This window comes from Oncorhynchus keta, chromosome 4 (assembly GCF_023373465.1).
Source record: "Oncorhynchus keta strain PuntledgeMale-10-30-2019 chromosome 4, Oket_V2, whole genome shotgun sequence".
Lineage (NCBI taxonomy): Eukaryota > Metazoa > Chordata > Actinopteri > Salmoniformes > Salmonidae > Oncorhynchus > Oncorhynchus keta.
Genome location: NC_068424.1, coordinates 38,393,060 through 38,411,976, shown reverse-complemented (window position 1 = coordinate 38,411,976; position 18,917 = coordinate 38,393,060). Strand labels below are relative to the sequence as shown.

Sequence of the window (18,917 nt, the reverse complement as noted above, 5' to 3'; positions counted from 1 at the left end):
ATGCGTTTCAATTGACTGATTTCCGTGTATGAAATAACGCAACTGTCAAATCTGACATGGTTGCGTTTATGTTTTTGTTCAGAATAGTAAAGCTGTTACTGAAGATGCCATAACGCTTTTCAGTCTCCTTATCAATACAACAGCTATGGGAACATCTGCATCTTGAGGGCCTAAAATGAACACGGCCACCTCCGGGTCAATTTTGGCATTGGCAGGTAAGATGTCTATTTCACCAGCCACGCTGTCGGGTGGTCAGGGCTCCACCGTGTGAGTAATTCACTTGCATTTGTGAATAAAAGTAGTCAAGTATGACCACATTTACAGTTGAAGTCAGAAGTTTACATACACCTCAGCCAGATACATTTACTCAGTTTATCACAATTCCTGACATTTAATCATTGTAAAAATTCCTTATCTTGGGTCAGTTAGGATCACCACTATTTTAAGAATGTGAAATGTCAGAATAAAAGTAGAGAATGATTTCAGCTTTATTTCTTTCATCACATTCCCAGTGGGTCAGAAGTGTACGTACACTCAATTAGTACTTAGTAGCATTGCCTTTAAATTATTTAACTTCGGTCAAACGTTTCAGGTAAACCTTCCACAAGCTAACCACAATAAGTTGGGTGAATTTTGGCACATTCCTACTGACAGAGCTGGTGTAACAGTCTGGTTTGTAGGCCTCCTTGCTTGCACATGCTTTTTCAGTTCTGCCCACAAATTTTCTATGGGACTAGATCAGGGCTTTGTGATGTCCACACCAATACCTTGGTTTTGTTGTCATTAAGCCATTTTGACACAACTTTGGAAGTATGCTTGGGGTCATTGTCCATTTGGAAGACCCAAGCTTTAACTTTAACTGATGTCTTGAGATGTTGCTTCAATATATCCACATACTTTTCCTTCCTCGTCATGCCATCTATTTTGTGAAGTGCACCAGTCCCTCCTGCAGCAAAGCACCCCCACAACACGATGCTGCCAACTCCGTGCTTCACGGTTGGGATGGCGTTCTTCGGCTTGCAAGCCTCCTCCTTTTTCCTCCAAACATAACAATGGTTATTATGGCCAAACAGTTCTATTTTTGTTTCATCAGGCCAGCGGACATTTGTCCAAAAAGCACGATCTTTGTCCCCATGTGCAATTGCAAACTGTAGTCTGGCTTTTTTATGGCGCTTTTGGAGCAGTGGCTTCTTCCATGCTGAGCGGCCTTTCAGGTTATGTCGATATAGAACTTGTTTTACTGTGGATATAGATAACTTTGCTGTTGTTCTGGGATTGATTTGCACTATTCGCACCAAAGTACGTTCATCTCTAGGAGACAGAACACGTCTCCTTCCTGAATGCTATGACGGCTGCATGGTCCCATTGTGTTTATACTTCAGTGCAATTGTTTGCACAGATGAACGTGGTACCTTCAGGCTTTTGGAAATTGTTCCCAAAGATGAACCAGACTTGTGGAGGTCTACAATTTTTGGCCGTGATTTCTTTTGATTTTCCCATGACATCAAGTAAAGAGGCACTGAGTTTGAAGTTAGGCCTTGAAATACATCCACAAGTACAACTCCAATTGACTCAATAAGCAGAAGCTTTTAAAGCGATGACATTTTCTGGAATTTTCCAAGCTGTTAAAAAGCACACTCAACTTAGTGTATGTAAACTTCTGACCCACTGGAATTGTGATATATTGAATTATAAGTTAAATAATCTGTAAACAATTGGATGGAAAAATTGCTTGTGTCATGCACAAAGTAGATGTCCTAAACGACTTGCCAAAACTATAGTTTGTTAACAAGAAATTTGTGGACTGTTTGAAAAACTAGTTTTAATGACTCCACCCTAAGTGTACGTAAACCTCCGACTTCAACTGTATATCGTAAAATAAAATGCTGCAGTTGCTGTTTTTATATAATTTTCAGTTTTGTTTCATAGCTGGTAAAATAATTGCACAACATTAAAACGTCAAATTCTATATAGCCTTCCTCGAGCTGCAACACTGCCTGCCTGGCTGGGGGTTATGCACGTGTGGAGAGCTGTGTGAAAAATTCATTTTTAGAAGCGTTGCACACAGGCTAAACAGTTGGTCTAATTTACTTGGCTGGTGGACAAAAAAGTACATTTTATGCCCTGTGTCTCTTACCTTCGTTTTGTAGTCCTTCATGTCTATGTGGTCTTGGTGGCGGTACTGGTTGCTGTTGGAGAGGGGAATGATGGGTATCGTGTAGATGGGCTTCACCAGAGCCCTCTGGGCCAGGGCCTCAGCCATCACCTCACTGCCGTAGTCAGGCATACCGTTCCTGGAAAAGACATACGGAGATAAAGGGGGCTTGATTAAGAAAGACTCGGAGAAAGACCGTTTTGGGTCAAAAACATTGCACAATAAAAGTGTGCCATCTTTTTTTATGACCTCACTTTTCATACTCTGCACCTGCAGGCTACTGGATGTGGATAGGCTACACCATTTCTAAATTTGAGAAAATGACCAGGAAAGTACAGTGAAGGAAGTCTCTGCCATGCCACTGTCACACCTTTTAGCATGAGTGCAAAACATCTCCCATCAAAAATAGAATATCCCAATATAACTAAGTAAAAATAAAACCATAGGAATAAAAGGAACCACCAGACTGATAACAGGCGGAAATTGCAATGTCACTACAAATCAGAGTCTGAAGTCAGTGACAGCTACTTTCAGATGAAATCTCTTCCATTCTAATACGTGATATTTGGATAGTTAAGTCCCAAATGGCACCCTTTTTCCGATATAGTGCACTACTTTTGTCCAGAGCACAATGTGCCCTCTTCAAAAGTAGTGCACTATATAGGAAATAGGCTGCCATTTGGGACGCATTATAGACTGCTCCACAAGGGAACAACAACCCCCAAAATAAGTATTAAGAAATATAATACGCAACTAACCAACAGTAAGCCTAGCTTATTCTATTCCATTCTGTGCTGACAATGCCATTCTTTTTTAATGGGCAGCAGTGTAACGAGTCAAAGTCAATGAGCTCATTGCTTCGACCTTACTGCAAAAATAAGGTGAACTCTATTTGATAATGCATGCAAAACAGAACACTGAACGATGCTGCCAATTAATGAGCAGCAGAGCCTGTCTCCTTAAAAAAAAACATGCTAATACCATCATACAGGATGCTTCCCATATTCCCTATCCTGTGCACTACTTTTGACCAGGGCCCATAGAGTACTAGGGAATCAGGTGCCATTTGGGACGCATCCTGTATGATGGGTATTAGCACATCTTTTTTTGAACAAACATAGCATTTTTAATCAACCAGACAGGCTACTGCAGATTGCCACAGATAAAAGTGGCCGGTTTGTCAAAAAAAAAAAAACGTTTCAGTTAATAGTCTGCTACAACCGCGGAGAAAATAACTGTTTCATTGATTTCGGGGACAATTAATTCATAATCCACAACAGCAGAAAAATCCATTAACTAAATCCCAGAGAGAAATGGTGGGGTTTTGATTACAAAGTTATCCATTCTTTTCTCACGGTGATGACAGTCTCCCTCATTCATATGAATAAAACATAAAAAATATCAAATATGTATCACCTCTTCTCTACAATCTCCAGGGTGAGGTGGAGCAGCTCTCTCTTGCTCTTCTCCCTCCTCTTAATCATCTCCAGAATAGTGACTGCTCGGCTCAGATCCCTCCGCAGTTTCAGCATCTTCTCATACCCAGCTTCGTCGTTCTTACGGTTCTGCAGACACAAGTTAGATGTTAACATCTATGTTGGTGCAGGAATAAAGCATGGGAGCAGCATTTAAGTTAGGCATTTTCCTACTTTAAAATGTTAACTGGGTTCTCTGCTATACTGTCACTTCCTGAGAATAGTTAATGGCTAAATTACACACTAGTGAATACAGAAAGGTGGGTAAGAACATTCCCTCAACCATGCCCTGGGTTCCAATGCCCTGTGAAAAGGCCACCTTTCTGAAAGTGAAATGGTTTATAATACTTGAATGCAGCCCTTGTTCAGTTCCGTCATCCTACCTAGGACGTGGCTCACCTTTCTAGTCTGCATCTTCTCGGTCCTCCTGCGGAAGGCCACGTAGGGGTCTGAGGTGCTAGATCCGTCCCTCTTCTCCTGCTTCACCGTGGGGATGAGAGAACTGCTCTTACAGTTTTTCCTCTTCCTGGTCCAGTAGTCAAACACCTCCTTGATCAGCTCGTCATCCTCCTTCAGCAGCAGCTTAGCCTCCTGCAGGTTCACCAGCTGAGCAGACAACACACATTTAGTCACACTGTTCTTTCTAGTACTCAAGCCTTTCAACTTTTATCAAATAAGCAGAAAGGTAGTCGACAAAAGGTTTGATAAACACTGGCATATGCCCCATTTTCTGAGAGAACTGCCTTCAGCATTGTCGTTTGGTAAAGTACCTGCGTGCCACTGCCTTTCTCCAGCCGGTCGATCATGTCCTCAAACTGCAGAGAGGTGATCTCCATCTTCTTCTTCAGCTTATTCACAAACACCTCATCCTCTGAATCCAGGTCGTAGTCCGGCTGCTCTGTATCCAAACTGAAAGCTGTGATAGAGAAGACAGGTTGAAGAAGACAGGTTGAAGTAAACAAAAAATAACCAACTTGTTTTTTTTAGATATATTGTTTTAAGTGGTAGACCAGCTTTAATATATTGCAGATAAATTGTGTGAGCTAACAATGTAATTATATGTATCCTTTCAAATTCCCCATATTTTCTTTTGTAATAAATATGTTCCTTTATTATTTCTCCCTGACCTTACCACCTCTCCCCTAATTGGAGTAAACTAAATGGACAACAACACGTAGGCTTCTACTTCCAGCTTAAGAAACGTTCCCCATCTGTTGACTGCATTTATTTTCAGCAAACTTTACATGTGTAAATATTTCAATGAACATAAGATTCAACAACTCAGACAAGCTGAACAAGTTCTACAGACATGTGACTAACAGAAATTGAACAATGTGTCTGTCCCTGAACAAAGAGGGGAGTCAAAAACAAAAGTCAGTTCGTATCTGGTGTGGCCACCAGCTGCATTAAGCACTTTAGTGCATCCCCTCCTCGTGGACTGCACCAGATTTGCCAGGTCTTGCTGTGAGTTCACGGACGTCTCTGGAGGAATGGCCCTAGCCCTCACCCTCCGATCCAACATGTCCCAGACATGCTCAATGGGATTGAGATCTGGGCTCTTCGCTGGCCATGGCAGAACACTGACATTTCAGTTTAGCAGGAAATCACGAGCAGTATGGCTGGTGGCATTGTCATGCTGGAGGGTCATGTCAGGATGAGCCGGCAGGAAGGCTACCACATGAGGGAGGAGGATGTCTTCACTGTAACGCACAGCGTTGAGATTATACGGACACTGCAATTTATTGCCCTGGCCACATCTGCAGTCCTCATGCTTCCTTGCAGCATGCCTAAGGCACATTCACGCAGATGAGCAGGGACTCTAGGCATCTTTCTTTTGGCGTTTTTCAGAGGCAGTAGAAAGGCCTCTTTAGTGTCCTAAGTTTTCATACCTGACCTTAATTGCCTACCGTGTGTAAGCTGTTAGTGTCTTAATGATCGCTCCACAGGCGCATGTTCATTAACTGTTTATGGTTCACTGAACAAGCATGGGAAATGGTGTTTAACCCCTTTACAATAAACATCTTTGAAAGACAAGGTGCTGAAAAGGGGACATTTTTATTTGAAGAGTACATAATATATACATTTTACGGCAGTATATTTTACATTAGTTATATTTTGTTTTTAGTCCCAGCGTTCAGCTACCCTCAACTCCTCCCATCTATCTCTGAAGACCATCCAGTTTTGATTTCTTACTGACATTTGTTCCACTAAAAGTTGTTAACTTCTCCATTCTAATAGTTTCTACAGATTGTAAATTAAAGAACCATTTTTGCTGTGAGTATTCTATTACTGATCAATTAGAACTTTTCAAAATCATCAGTCATGCATTTGCAGCGTTAGCGCCAAGTAAATGTTGCAATTTTGCCATTCCTGAACTTGCGACCAAAAACAAGCCACATACCTAAACAAGTGATCTAATGATACGGTCTCTTCTCAGAAAAAATGTGCAGAGATGGGTTAGTTGTATCCCCCATACAAATAACATTCTGGGGCGGCAGGGTAGCTTAGTGGTTAGAGCGTTGGACTAGTAACCGGAAGGTTGCAAGTTCAAACCCCCGAGCTGACAAGGTACAAATCCGTCGTTCTGCCCCTGAACAGGCAGTTAACCCAATGTTCCTAGGCCGTCATTGAAAATAAGAATATGTTCTTAACTGACTTGCCTATTAAATAAAAGGTCTAATAAATAAATAAAAATTCTATAGGTTTCAAGGTAGTTGTATAATTTAAATTGAAAACTACGTTTTGAATCTGCCGTTGTATTGTGTATAATTCATAAACAATGTGCCGTAGAATCGGTACATTGAAAATCTCCTAACTGTTTTGCAACCTGTATGGCACATCTCTACATGTTTTGGTCATTAAATGAAACTGGTATACTTTATCACAATTTTGGTATTTTATGCAGGGCCGAAAGAAGTTCCTTAACTTCTCCCCTTCACACTTGCCTCCTCCGTTTGAGGTAATGCTGCAATCAGTTGGATATACTTTTTGATAGAGCTGCATGTGTAACAACTCCACCAGTCCTATTTATATGTACAAACATCATCCCCCAAATGTTTGTCTTTTTTCTTTATAAATTTGTATATTTGAGTTTAACCATAATATTTGTTCAAATATTTCTGCCTTTTCTTGTGGCTCAAACTGAAATTGCAAACCAGCTTTCTATGGCTTGTTATAAAAATAGATATATTTTGGAGATGAAGTTATCTTCAAATAACCAAAAGTGAGAGGCTATCTGGATGAAGGGGAAAATGTCATTTTTGAACACAGGATGAGACATTCTTACAATCTGCTTGAGAACCAGTTCAGATTTAAGTATAGTTTTTGTATGACTAGAGCCTTTAGTAAGAGATCCAACGCTTTAATATTTAAAATAACTTCCCTCCTCCGAATTCATTATATACAGTGCTTCAGAAAGTATTCACACCCCTCGATTTTACGTACTTTGTGTTGCAGCCTGAATTTAAAATGGGTTAAATTAAGATTTTTTTCGTCACTGGCCTACACAATACCCCATAATGTCAAATTGTTACCATGTTATCCAAATTCTTTGCCAAATAAACATTTTAAGCTGAAATGTCTTGAGTCAGTAAGTATTCAACCCCTATGATATTGCAAGCCTAAATTTGTTCAGGAGTAAAAATGTGCTTAACAAGTCACATAATAAGTTTCACGGACTGTGTGTAATTATGGTGTTAAACATGATTTTGAATGAATGCCTCATCTCTGTACCCCCCACATACAATTCTCTGTAAGGTCCCTAAGTCGAGCAGTGGATTTCAAACAGATTCAACCACAAAGACCAGGGAGGTTATCCAATTGGTTGTTTAAAAAAACAGCCATTAAATATCCCTTTAAGCATGTTGAAGTTATTAATGTTGAAGTTATCACCATGAGGCCAATGGTGACTTTAAAACAGTTACGATTTAAATGGCTGTGATAGGAGAAAACTGAGGATGGATTAACAACATTGCTCCATAATACTAACCTAATTGACAGTGTGAAAAGAACAAAGCCTGCACAGAATAAAAAATATTCCAAAATGCATTGTTTGCAACAAGGCACTCAAGTAATACTGCAAAACATGTAGCACAGCAGTTCACTTTTTGTCCCGAATACGAAGAGTTGTGTTTAGGGCAAATCCAAAACAACACTTTACCGAGTACCACTCTCCATATTTTCAAGCATAGTGGTTGCTGCATCATGTTATGGGTATGCTTGTAATCGTAAAGGACTTGAGTTTCTCAAGATAAAAAAAAGAGAAAGCAATAAAGCTCAAAACACAGGTAAAATCCAAGAGGAAAAACTGATTCGGTCTGCTTTCCAACAGACACTGGGAGATGAATTCACCTTTCAGCAGGGCAATAACCTAAATGGTCAAATCTACACCGCAGTTGCTTACCAAGACGTGTGGTCAAGTTACAGTTGACTTAAATATCCTGGCAAAACCTGAAATGGTTGTCTAGCAATGATCAACAACCAATTTGACAGACCTTGAGGAATTAAAAAATAATAAGATGGGCAAATGTAGCACAATCCACGTGTGGAAAGCACTAAGAGACTTACACAAACATTCAAAGCTTTAAAATCGCTGCCAAAGATGATTACATACAGCCGGGAAGAACTATTGGATAAGAGCAACGTCAACTTACCAACATTACGACCAGGAATACGACTTTCCCGAAGCGGATCCTCTGTTCGGAACACCACCCAGGACAATGGATCTGATCCCCAGTAGCCGACCCAAAACACCGCCGCAGCAGAAGGGGCAGACGGAGCGGCCTTCTGGTCAGGCTCCGTAGACGTGCACATCGTTCCAGAGTATACTACTCGCCAATGTCCAGTCTCTAGGTAGACGAAATACGAGCAAGGGTTGCCTTCCAGAGAGACAGAAACATGGCTCTCTCGGGATATGTTGTCGGAATCGGTTCAGCCAGCGGGCTTCTCCATGCACCGCGCCGACAGAAATAAACATCTCTAGGAAGAGGAAGGGCGGGGTGTATGCTTTATGATTAACAACTCATGGTGTAATCATAACAACATACAGGAACTCAAGTCCTTCTGCTCACCCGACCTAGAATTCCTTACAATTAAATGCCGGCCATTTTACCAACCAAGAGAATTCTCGTCCGTTATAGTCACAGCTGTGTACGTTCCCCCACAAGTGAACTGCCCTCAAGCAACTTCACTGGACTCTATGTAATCTATATATCCGGAGGCTGCATTTGTTGCTGGGGATTTTAACAAAACAAATTTGAGAACACGGCTACCTACATTCTATCAGCATATTGATTGCACGACACACAGGGATTATTCTCTCGACCACTGCTACTCTAACTCCGCATACAAAGCCCCCCCCTGCTCTCCCATTCGGCAAATCTGACCACACGCCATTTTGCTCGTTCCGTCTTATAGGCAGAAACTCAAACGGGATGTACCAGTGACGAGAACCATTCAACCCTGGTCTGACCAATAGGAAACAACTCTTCACAATTGTTTTGATCACGCAGACTGGAATATGTTGGTCAACCTCAGAACAACATTGACCTATACGCTGACTTGGTGAGTGCGTTTATAAAGAAATGCATTGGTCCGCACTAAACTGAAAGTGCGATGCACTGCATTTAACCATGGAAAGAGGTCTGGGAATATGGTTGAATATAAACAGTGTAGTTATTCCCTCTGCAAGGCAATCAAACAGGCGAAATGCCAGTACAGGGACAAGGTGGAATTGTAATTCAACGGCTCAGACACGAGAAATATGTGGCAGGGTCCACAGGAAATCACAGACTACAAAAACAGCCACGTCAGACACTGACGTCACGCTTCCAGACAAACCAAAACACAATCTTTGCCCGCTTTGAGGATAATACTGTGCCACCGTAACGGCTTGCTAACAAAGACTGTGCCCCCTCTCTTCTTCCATGGCTGACGTGAGTAAAACATTTAAATGCGTTAATCCTCGCAAGGCTGCTGGCCCAGACGGCATCCCTGGCCACATCCTCAGAGCAGCGCAGACCAGCTAGCTGGTGTGTTTACAGACATATGCAATCGCTAACTATCCCAGGCCGTTGTCCCCACATGCTTCAAGAAGGCTAACATTGTTCCTGTACCCAAGAAGGCAAAGACTTGAACTACTACCGTCCTAGAGCACTCACTTCTGTCAACATAACGTTCTTTGAGAGGCTAGTCAAGGATCATATCGCAGCCACCTTACCGGCCACCCTAGATCCACTTCAGTTTGCATACCGCTCCAACTGGTCCACAGATGACAGAATCACCATCACATTGCCCTATCCCATCTGGACGAAAAGAATACCCATTTAAGAATGCTGTTCATTGACTACAGCTCAGCATTGAACACCATAGTACCCTCCAAGCTCTTCATCAAGCTGGAGGCCCTGGGTCTCAACCCCACCCTGTGCAATTTTAAAATTGAAAATATAAATGAACTCCCATGGCATAATTGTGTTAGTGTTTGCAACAATATATAGTATAATGGGTGACATACTGTATCTAAAAAATATTTTACCTTTTGTCCAGACTTCTGTGTTTCAATGTCATTAAGTATAACAAAAGTAAAAAGCCATTTTAAAGCATATCACATGATGGTAATCATGAAACTAATTGACATAATTTGAGTCAATCGGAGTTGAACCTGTGGATGGTTTCAAGGCCTTCAAACTCAGTGTCTCTTTGCTTGAAATCATGGGAAAATCTAAAGAAATCAGCCAAGACTTCCGAATTATTTATTTGTTTAGACCTCCACATCTGGTTCATCCTTGGGAGCAATTTCCAAACGCCTGAAGGTAACACGTTCATCTGTACAAACAATAGCACGCAAGTATAAACACCATGGGAAAATGCAGCAGTCATACCGTTCAGGAAGGAGACGTGTTCTGTCCCCTAGAGATGAACGTACTGTGGTGTGAAAAGTGCAAATCAATCCCAGAACAAAAGCAAAGGACCAGGTGAAGATGCTGGAGGAAACAGGCACAAAAGTATCTATATCCACAGTAAAACAAGTCCTATATCAACATATCCTGAAAGGCCGCTCAGCAAGGAAGAACCTACTGCTCCAAAACTGCCATTAAAAAAAACAGACTACGGTTTGCAACTGCACATGGGGACAAAGATCGTAATTTTTGGACAAATGTCCTCTGGTCTGATGAAACAAAAATAGAACTGTTTGGCCATAATGACAAGCCGAAGAACACCATCGCAACCGTGAATAAGGGCAATGGTGAAACATTTTTTTGCTACTTGGAAAACCTTACACGTCTTTGACTCATATACTGTATTTTATACAGTCTACTGGACCTTGCCTATGCCGCCCATGGCTCATCCATATACTTATATGTACATATTCTCACTCATCCTTTTAGATGTGTGTATTCGGTAGTTGGGGAATTGTTAGATATTACTGCACTGTTGGAACTAGAAGCACAAGCATTTCGCTACACTCACATTAATATCGGCTAACCATGGGTAAGTGACTAATAAAAAGTTTGATTGGATTTGATTAGTACTTACTCAGAGGTATGAATAATTAAGTAAATTAGATATCCGTATTTAATTTTCAATGTTTGCAAAAACGTCTTAAAAGGTGTTTTTACATCGTCATTATAGGGTAGTGTTAGTAAATTGGCGAGAAGAAAAAATAAGTCAGTATTTATAATCAATGTTTAATTCCGGCTGTAACAAAATGTGGAATATGTCAAGGGGTATGAATACTTTCTGAAGGCACATAGGCCCGTTTAAATTGTGTCTGGCTTGCGGTTTCAAATAAAGCAGAATATTTTGTGCTCATGTAATTAATAAAAACAAGTTGTCAGAAGTAGGCAGGGCCATAAGTAAATAGGTCAACTAGGATATGACTAAAGAATTAATCAAGGTGATTTTTCCACAAATACACAGGTATTGTCCTTTCCATGGTAGCAAAATCTTTAACAATTTGACCAGCTTTCTACACCGAAGAAAAATATACAACACAATATGTAAAGTGTTGGTCCCATGTTTATTGAGCTAGGGGGGGGAACCCGGAAATTTTCCAAGTGTGAATAAATCGTCTCAAATTGTGCACAAATTTGTTTACATCCCTGTTAGTGTGCATTTCTTATTTGCCAAGATAATCTATCCACCTAACAGGGTGGTATATCAAGAAGCTGATTCAACAGCACAATCATTACAAAGATGCATCTTGTGCTGTGGACAGTAAGATAGAGTTTTAAAATGTGCAGTTTTGACAAAACGCAATGCCACAGCGAACAATTGGCACGCTGATTGCAGTAATGTCCATCAGAGCTGTAGCCAGAGAATTGAATGTTAATTTCCCTACCATAAGCCTCCAACATTATTTTAGAGAAATTGGCAGTATGTCCAATCACAGGCCACAAGCGAAGGAAATGTGACGCGCTGCGCGAGGCAAATGGTGGTCACACCAGATAGTGACTGGTTTTGTGATCCACGCCACTACTTTAAAAAAAACTATTTTATTTTTTATGTATTGTTACCAACAGATGCATATCTGTATTCCCAGCCATGTGGAATCCATAGATTAGGGCCTAATGACTTCATTACAATTCTGTTGCATTTATATATTTTTTGTTCAGTATATTTATAAATAGTATACGTAAAAATTAAATAATTAATTCTAACAAAAATTCCCTAACTAGAAAAGTGAATTTATAGTTTACTTATAAACTGTTGTATTTTTGGGATTTTACCCATTTTATTATTTACGGTCATCCGTGTCAGTCTTAGAGTCTATTAGTTTTCTTTTAGAGGTTGGTTTTTCATTTTGTCTGTGTTAACTCTACGCCATGTTTTGGTGTTGACTGCGTCAGTAGTATGTTAATAAAATTCTCTAACCTTACAAGTTGTTTTGAGTTATTATCCAGTTTGGATGATTTTGGCCAGGAGTGAGTAGATCAGCGATAAAGCACATTAATTTCTACGCTTTTTCACAAGGCATTCTGCACCACCATCTTCAGTCCATACTCGTGCCTTTTAGCCCAAGAACATGTTCCAACACTTCCCAAGTGGTAGTACTTCCCAAAGGGCACCCAATTCCCTATATAGTGCACTACTTTTTAACAGACCACCAGGGCCCTAGAAAAACAGTGTACTTAATAGTGAATAGGGGTTACAGAAAGATGACCATAGGAACTCTGGTAAAAACACACGTTTCTAAATTTAGCGCAGATCACAATCAGCAGCTTAATGCAGCGAACTCCAGAAATACACTAAGCTTGCAAAAAGCCTGCCCCCCCCTTTGCCTTTGGTTCGACATGAAAGCCCCTTAGGAAAAAACAGAGCTGACAGGAGTGTTTGTGAGCTGGGGCTGAGAGGGGGTCCCCTGGGCTTAGACTATTCAGTGTCCCACAACCCCTGCCTAGCCTGTGCCCTTCTACCTTCCCATATGTGCCCTCTCTCACTGTGCGAGTGTGCTCAAATGTTTTCAGACCACAGGACACCTCTGGATCACACTGCTGCTATTAGAGAATCCCCAGGGGCTGACAATCACTTAAAGGTCCAATGCAGCCAATTTAATCTCAATATCAAATTCTTTGAGTAACAATTAAGTACCTTACAGTGATGAACATAAAAAAGAAGAAAAAAAAAACAGAAACAAAAAACAGGTTTTTAAAGAGCAATTTCTCAAACAAGAATTTTACTACGACTGTCTGTTATTGGTCTGAGTTGGAAGGGGAAACCTAAAAAAAGAAGCCTTTATTGGCAGAGAGGTTTGAAACGCTATCTTATTGATGTATTGCACCTAACTAATTTACCGCATGGTGATGTCAACATGGAAGGCCAAAACTCCATCCCACCATAAAATAAATTTCAGGGTCTTTTGAAACTACTCTTAAACTAAAACTACATGACCATAATTTTCACAATTTGACACTATTACTCCAACCTTAGTGTGGAAATATATACACTGCTCAAAAACATAAAGGGAACACTTAAACAACACAATGTAACTCCAAGTCAATCACACTTCTGTGAAATCAAACTGTCCACTTAGGAAGCAACACTGATTTGACAATACATTTCACATGCTGTTGTGCAAATGGAATAGACAACAGGTGGAAATGATAGGCAATTAGCAAGACACTCCCAATAAAGGAGTGGTTCTGCAGGTGGGGACCACAGACCACTTCTCAGGTCCTATGCTTCCTGGCTGATGTTTTGGTCACTTTTGAATGCTGGCGGTGCTTTCACTCTAGTAGTAGCATGAGACAGAGTCTACAACCCACACAAGTAGCTCAGGTAGTGCAGCTCATCCAGGATGGAACATTAATGCGAGCTGTGGCAAGAAGGTTTGCTGTGTCTGTCAGCGTAGTGTCCAGAGCATGGAGGCGCTACCAGGAGACAGGCCAGTACATCAGGAGACGTGGAGGAGGCCGTAGGAGGGCAACAACCCAGCAGCAGGACCGCTACCTACGCCTTTGTGCAAGGAGGAGCAGGAGGAGCACTGGCAGAGGCCTGCAAAATGACCTCCAGCAGGCCACAAATGTGCATGTGTCTGCTCAAACGGTCAGAAACAGACTTCATGAGGGTGGTAGGGCCCGACGTCCACAGGTGGGGGTTGTGCTTACAGCCCAACACCGTGCAGGACGTTTTTCATTTGCCAGAGAACACCAAGATTGGCAAATCCGCCACTGGCGCCCTGTGCTCTTCACAGATGAAAGCAGGTTCACACTGAGCACGTGACAGACGTGACAGTCTGGAGACGCCGTGGAGAACGTTCTGCTGCCTGCAACATCCTCCAGCATGACCGGTTTGGCGGTGGGTCAGTCATGGTGTGGGGTGGCATTTCTTTGGGGGGCCGCAAAGCCCTCCATGTGCTCGCCAGAGGCAGCCTGACTGCCATTAGGTACAGAGATGAGATCCTCAGACCCCCTGTGAGACCATATGCTGGTGCAGTTGGCCCTGGGTTCCTCCCAATGAAAGACCTCATGTGGCTGGAGTGTGTCAGCAGTTCCTGCTAGAGGAAGGCATTGGTGCTATGGACTGGCCCGCCCGCTCCCCAGACCTGAATCCAATTGAGCACATCTGGGACATCATGTCTCGCTCCATCCACCAACGCCACGTTGCACCACAGACTGTCCAGGAGTTGGCGGATGCTTTAGTCCAGGTCTGGGAGGAGATCCCTCAGGAGACCATCCGCCACCTCATCAGGAGCATGCCCAGGCATTGTCGGGAGGCCACACACACTACTGAGCCTCATTTTGATTTGTTTTAAGGACATTACATCAAAGTTGGATCAGCCTGTAGTGTGGTTTTCCACTTCAATTTTGAGTGTGACTCCAAATCCAGACCTCCATGGGTTGATGAATTAGATTTCCATTGATAATTTGTGTGATTTTGTTGCCAGCACATTCAACTATGTAGGGGGGAAATTATTTAATAAGAATATTCATTCAGATCTAGGATGTGTTATTTTAGTGTTCCCTTTATTTTTTTTGAGCAGTGTATATAACATAGCAACACCACATTTTGACTGCACTGGGGCTTTAAACATACCCCAGACAGAGCACACATGCACTGCACACACACACACACACACAGCAGCATGAATACAAACTGCAGTATGCGCACACACGCAAAGCACACTCAAGAGAAGAAAAACAAACATATACCGTCTGACCAAAGAGACAACAGAAAAACAAAGACCGCTGACAAACAGGCTACACGAACAATAATACTCCTTACGTTGTATGTGAATGAGCTGCTTTGGCATCTTGAAGTCCCCAGGGTATAGGGACTCGTAGTAGGCGATGTTGCTCCCTGCTTCGGGGACGGGGATGACCATGTTGTCCCGTTTCTCCCCATACACCTGCTGTGCCGAGATAGCCCGCTGTAGATGGTGCTCCTGTGGGGGAGGAAGGTAAAGGTCAGTAGGACCTACACTACAACTGCGGCAGTTCAAAAATTAATTATACGTAATTACACCAAAAATCAAACTGAGCACGCTTTCTAATGTTTCAGAAACAATGATTAACAGTAAGTAATAATGGGGTATAACTGCTTAATTTCACTTTTGTGACCTGCGTCTTTTAACCAATGTTAAAATAAATCATTTAGATACAATAATAAAAGCAAACATATCTACAACTGAACATTAAGCATCAACAAAGTGCCTGTCCTGCCACAAAATGCTGAGTGATATTGCGTATTTACTATTATAGTTCAGGGATCTACGCTGACATTTTTACAATGACTACATGATGTACGCATAAGTAGAAGCACACAAATAAAATTTAGGCAACAAAGAACTTAGAATAGCCTTCATTTCTCAGAACAAGAATAGACTGATGAGTTTCAGAATTAAGTTGTGTTTCTAGCCATTTTAAGCCTGTAAAAACACAAATGATGCTCCAGATACTCAACGAGTCTAAAGGCCAGTTTTATTGCTTCTTTAACAAGCACAACAGTTTTCAGCTGTGGTAATGACCAATTAGCCTTTTAAAATGACAAAATTGGATTAGCTAACACAGGAGTGATGGTTTCTGATAATGGGCCTCTGTACGCATATGTAGATATTCCATTAATTTTCTGCCGTTTGCAACTGCAATAGGCATTTTACGTTTATTTTCTGGCTGGAGCTCACATTGCCTCCATTGTTGTTTTCCTTACAAATGGTGTTTGGATGTGTGCATTCCTATCAAAGTAAGTGCCTTATTTTCGTGTTGTCGTTTCTACTGTAGCATGAAATATGTATGCATGCTTGGATGTATGTATGTACAGTTTTATTCACCTTTTCATGTACTGGTGACAAATAATGCATTCCGATTATTGCATAAATTGTAATGGACACCTATGATGTGTGTAAAATACTTTTGAAGGTCGTACTAATTATAATGAGCTAATGCTAAGCAATTTGCCAGCTATGCGTGGCGCCATGTTTGTTGACATTATATAATGCATTCTGGGTGTCATGTAAACGTCTGTCAGACCATAAATTTATTGAGGTCAAGGAATGGTTCCCTCATCTTTCGAGTAAACTTCCGGAAGTGAATGAAGGTAAGTAACTGATCGTAGACGACACACCCCCTCCAAAATGCACACTGTAAACAGACCAAACTAATCTTGTCTCTTATACATGGCGGCACAAACTACCCATCGATGATTACTTACTCAAATATTTAGATCAATGTTGAGCTCACCCGTGAAGTATTATAAATAGTAATTGGTATTAGATAATTCATAGTGGTCTCTGTCAGCCTAAAGTTTCCTAATATGCTTGTGTTACATCAATGTCTCCTCAGTGCGTGGACGAATGTAGTCCACATTTTCTCGTTTGGATGATTATGTATGCTGTTGCTATTTCTGTGAATGTATTAACATTGCATTCCAAAATAAACTTGTCACATTCAGGACATAACTTAAGGACTGTTTGTGCAAAATGGTTCTAAAAGAAATGTGTGGCTAGCTCAAACGCTTACTGTTGCGTCAATCGAAACTGTACGTTCTTGGTGAGCTTTCTAATCCAACCGGTTTAAGCATGCGTGGCAGGGACCACTGTGTGAAGGTTCACACAGGTTTGTTGGTACCTGTGAAAAGGTTAAGCCCCCCCAGCAATTCAACATATAGGCTTACCCCCCCGACTATCCAAAAGTAGGTCCATTGTCCCCATCCGAGGTCACATTCACAGTACTCATCCAATTTTAATTCACATTATGGGGGAAATCAATTCAGGGGAATTCGAGGTCTGACGTTCAACATCCTCAGATCAATTTAAAACAATATCAGTACAGGTGAGTCTAAACACTTTGGGATTCATGTACACGCACTCAAGTTCTCATTAGGTTGGTTGAGTAGCTAGAAACAGTTGGGCTGTCCCAGACTTTTAAAAATCTTGTTCAACCGCAAGTGTTTTTTTTTTTTTAGATCAATTGATTGCTAGAAAATGTAAAACATGTATTTTTCCATACTTCAGCCCTATTCGCAGGGGACTAGTATTACTATTGGACATCGGTTATGTAATTATCACCCCAGCATGTCCGTTGTTTTTACAGTGGGATTAGTTTTACCCCTGTAATATTTTTTTTTTCCTCATTCAAAATTAACTGTTATGACGTCAGCCCGGGGGCTCTTCTAGACGTGAAGACATTTCAAAGGTGTATGGATAGCCTAATATTGGCCTAACGGGCCTTCAATTCCGAGAAAGTCTAAATAATAACGCATATCAATAAGAACCATGTAACCCATGCAGACATTTAATTAACTGAAGAATGTCAATTTCATTGGCACAATATCATCTACTTCATATTTTAAAAAGAGAAGTATGGCACTTGGAAAGTTGATGTGTGACAAAACAGTTCCTTCATCTGTAAGCTAAGTGCATAGCACTTTTGTTTTAAGCATCAATTTGTTCCTATGTTCTTATCCAAACTGTGTGCAGCACCTGTTAAAACTCTAATATCACTCAAATCACAGGGATGACGATTCACACGGGATAAGTATTATCAGAGGACCGGAGAGTTTGCTGAAAAACAGTAGGTTTTTAGGGCTGGGATAACTTTCATGCCAAGTAAAAATGACCAAGATGGCAGAGTCGGACAGTACAAAAATTACTGATATGGCGATTTGTGCTTGTGCACAACTACATTAACTTCTTTGGGGTAGGGGGCAGTATTGGGTGGCTTGGATGAAAAACGTGCCCAAATTAAGCTGCCTGCTACTCAGCCGTAAAAGCTAGAATATGCATATAATTAGTACATTTGGATAGAAAACACTGACGTTTCTAAAACTGTTTAAATGATGTCTTTGAGTATAACAGAACTCATATGGCAGGCAAAAAAACGGAGAAAAAAATCCAACCAGGAAGTGGAAAATCTGAGGTTTTCCACTGAGGTTTTCAGCCCCCATTGAAGATACAGGGTGATATTAGTTGTTTCACTTCCCAGGGCATCCACTAGGTGTCAACAGTATTTAGAACCTGGTTTGAGGATTCTACTCTAAAGGAGGGGCTCAAAAGAGCTCTTTGAGTGAGTGGTCTGGCACAGTGCCACAGCCTCGGACTGGCGCGCTCACGTGAACGGTAGCGATGTTCCATTGCTTTTCTACAGACATAGGAATTCTCTGGTCAGAACATTATTGAACACTTATGATATAAACATCTTAAATATTGATTCTATACTTAGTTTGACAAGTTGCTACGACCTGTAATATAACTTTTTGAACTTTTCGGCCGATGTTCGGCTGGACCCGAACACACGTTTGGATTTGTTTACCAAACGCCCTAACAAAAGAAGCTATTTGGACATAAATGGACT

At 41.2% G+C, this 18,917-nt stretch overlaps 1 protein-coding gene across 5 annotated transcripts in view; it reads right to left on the bottom strand.

The window, feature by feature from the left end:
• Window positions 1-18,917, bottom strand: part of LOC118374570 (enhancer of polycomb homolog 1-like) — a 76,717-nt gene that overhangs the window by 18,806 nt on the left and 38,994 nt on the right. For 3 of the 5 annotated variants that reach the window (XM_052506704.1, XM_052506697.1, XM_052506708.1), the window contains 6 exons: window positions 15,352-15,511; window positions 8,283-8,507; window positions 4,401-4,546; window positions 4,030-4,236; window positions 3,572-3,720; window positions 2,138-2,294 (listed from right to left, as the gene is read on the bottom strand). In XM_052506704.1, the coding sequence (XP_052362664.1) occupies window positions 2,138-2,294; window positions 3,572-3,720; window positions 4,030-4,236; window positions 4,401-4,546; window positions 8,283-8,507; window positions 15,352-15,451 (984 nt within the window). In that variant the 5' untranslated portion in view covers window positions 15,452-15,511. The remainder of the gene's footprint in view (window positions 1-2,137; window positions 2,295-3,571; window positions 3,721-4,029; window positions 4,237-4,400; window positions 4,547-8,282; window positions 8,508-15,351; window positions 15,512-18,917) is intronic. The other 2 variants (XM_035761012.2, XM_035761022.2) reach the window with 2 other exon arrangements.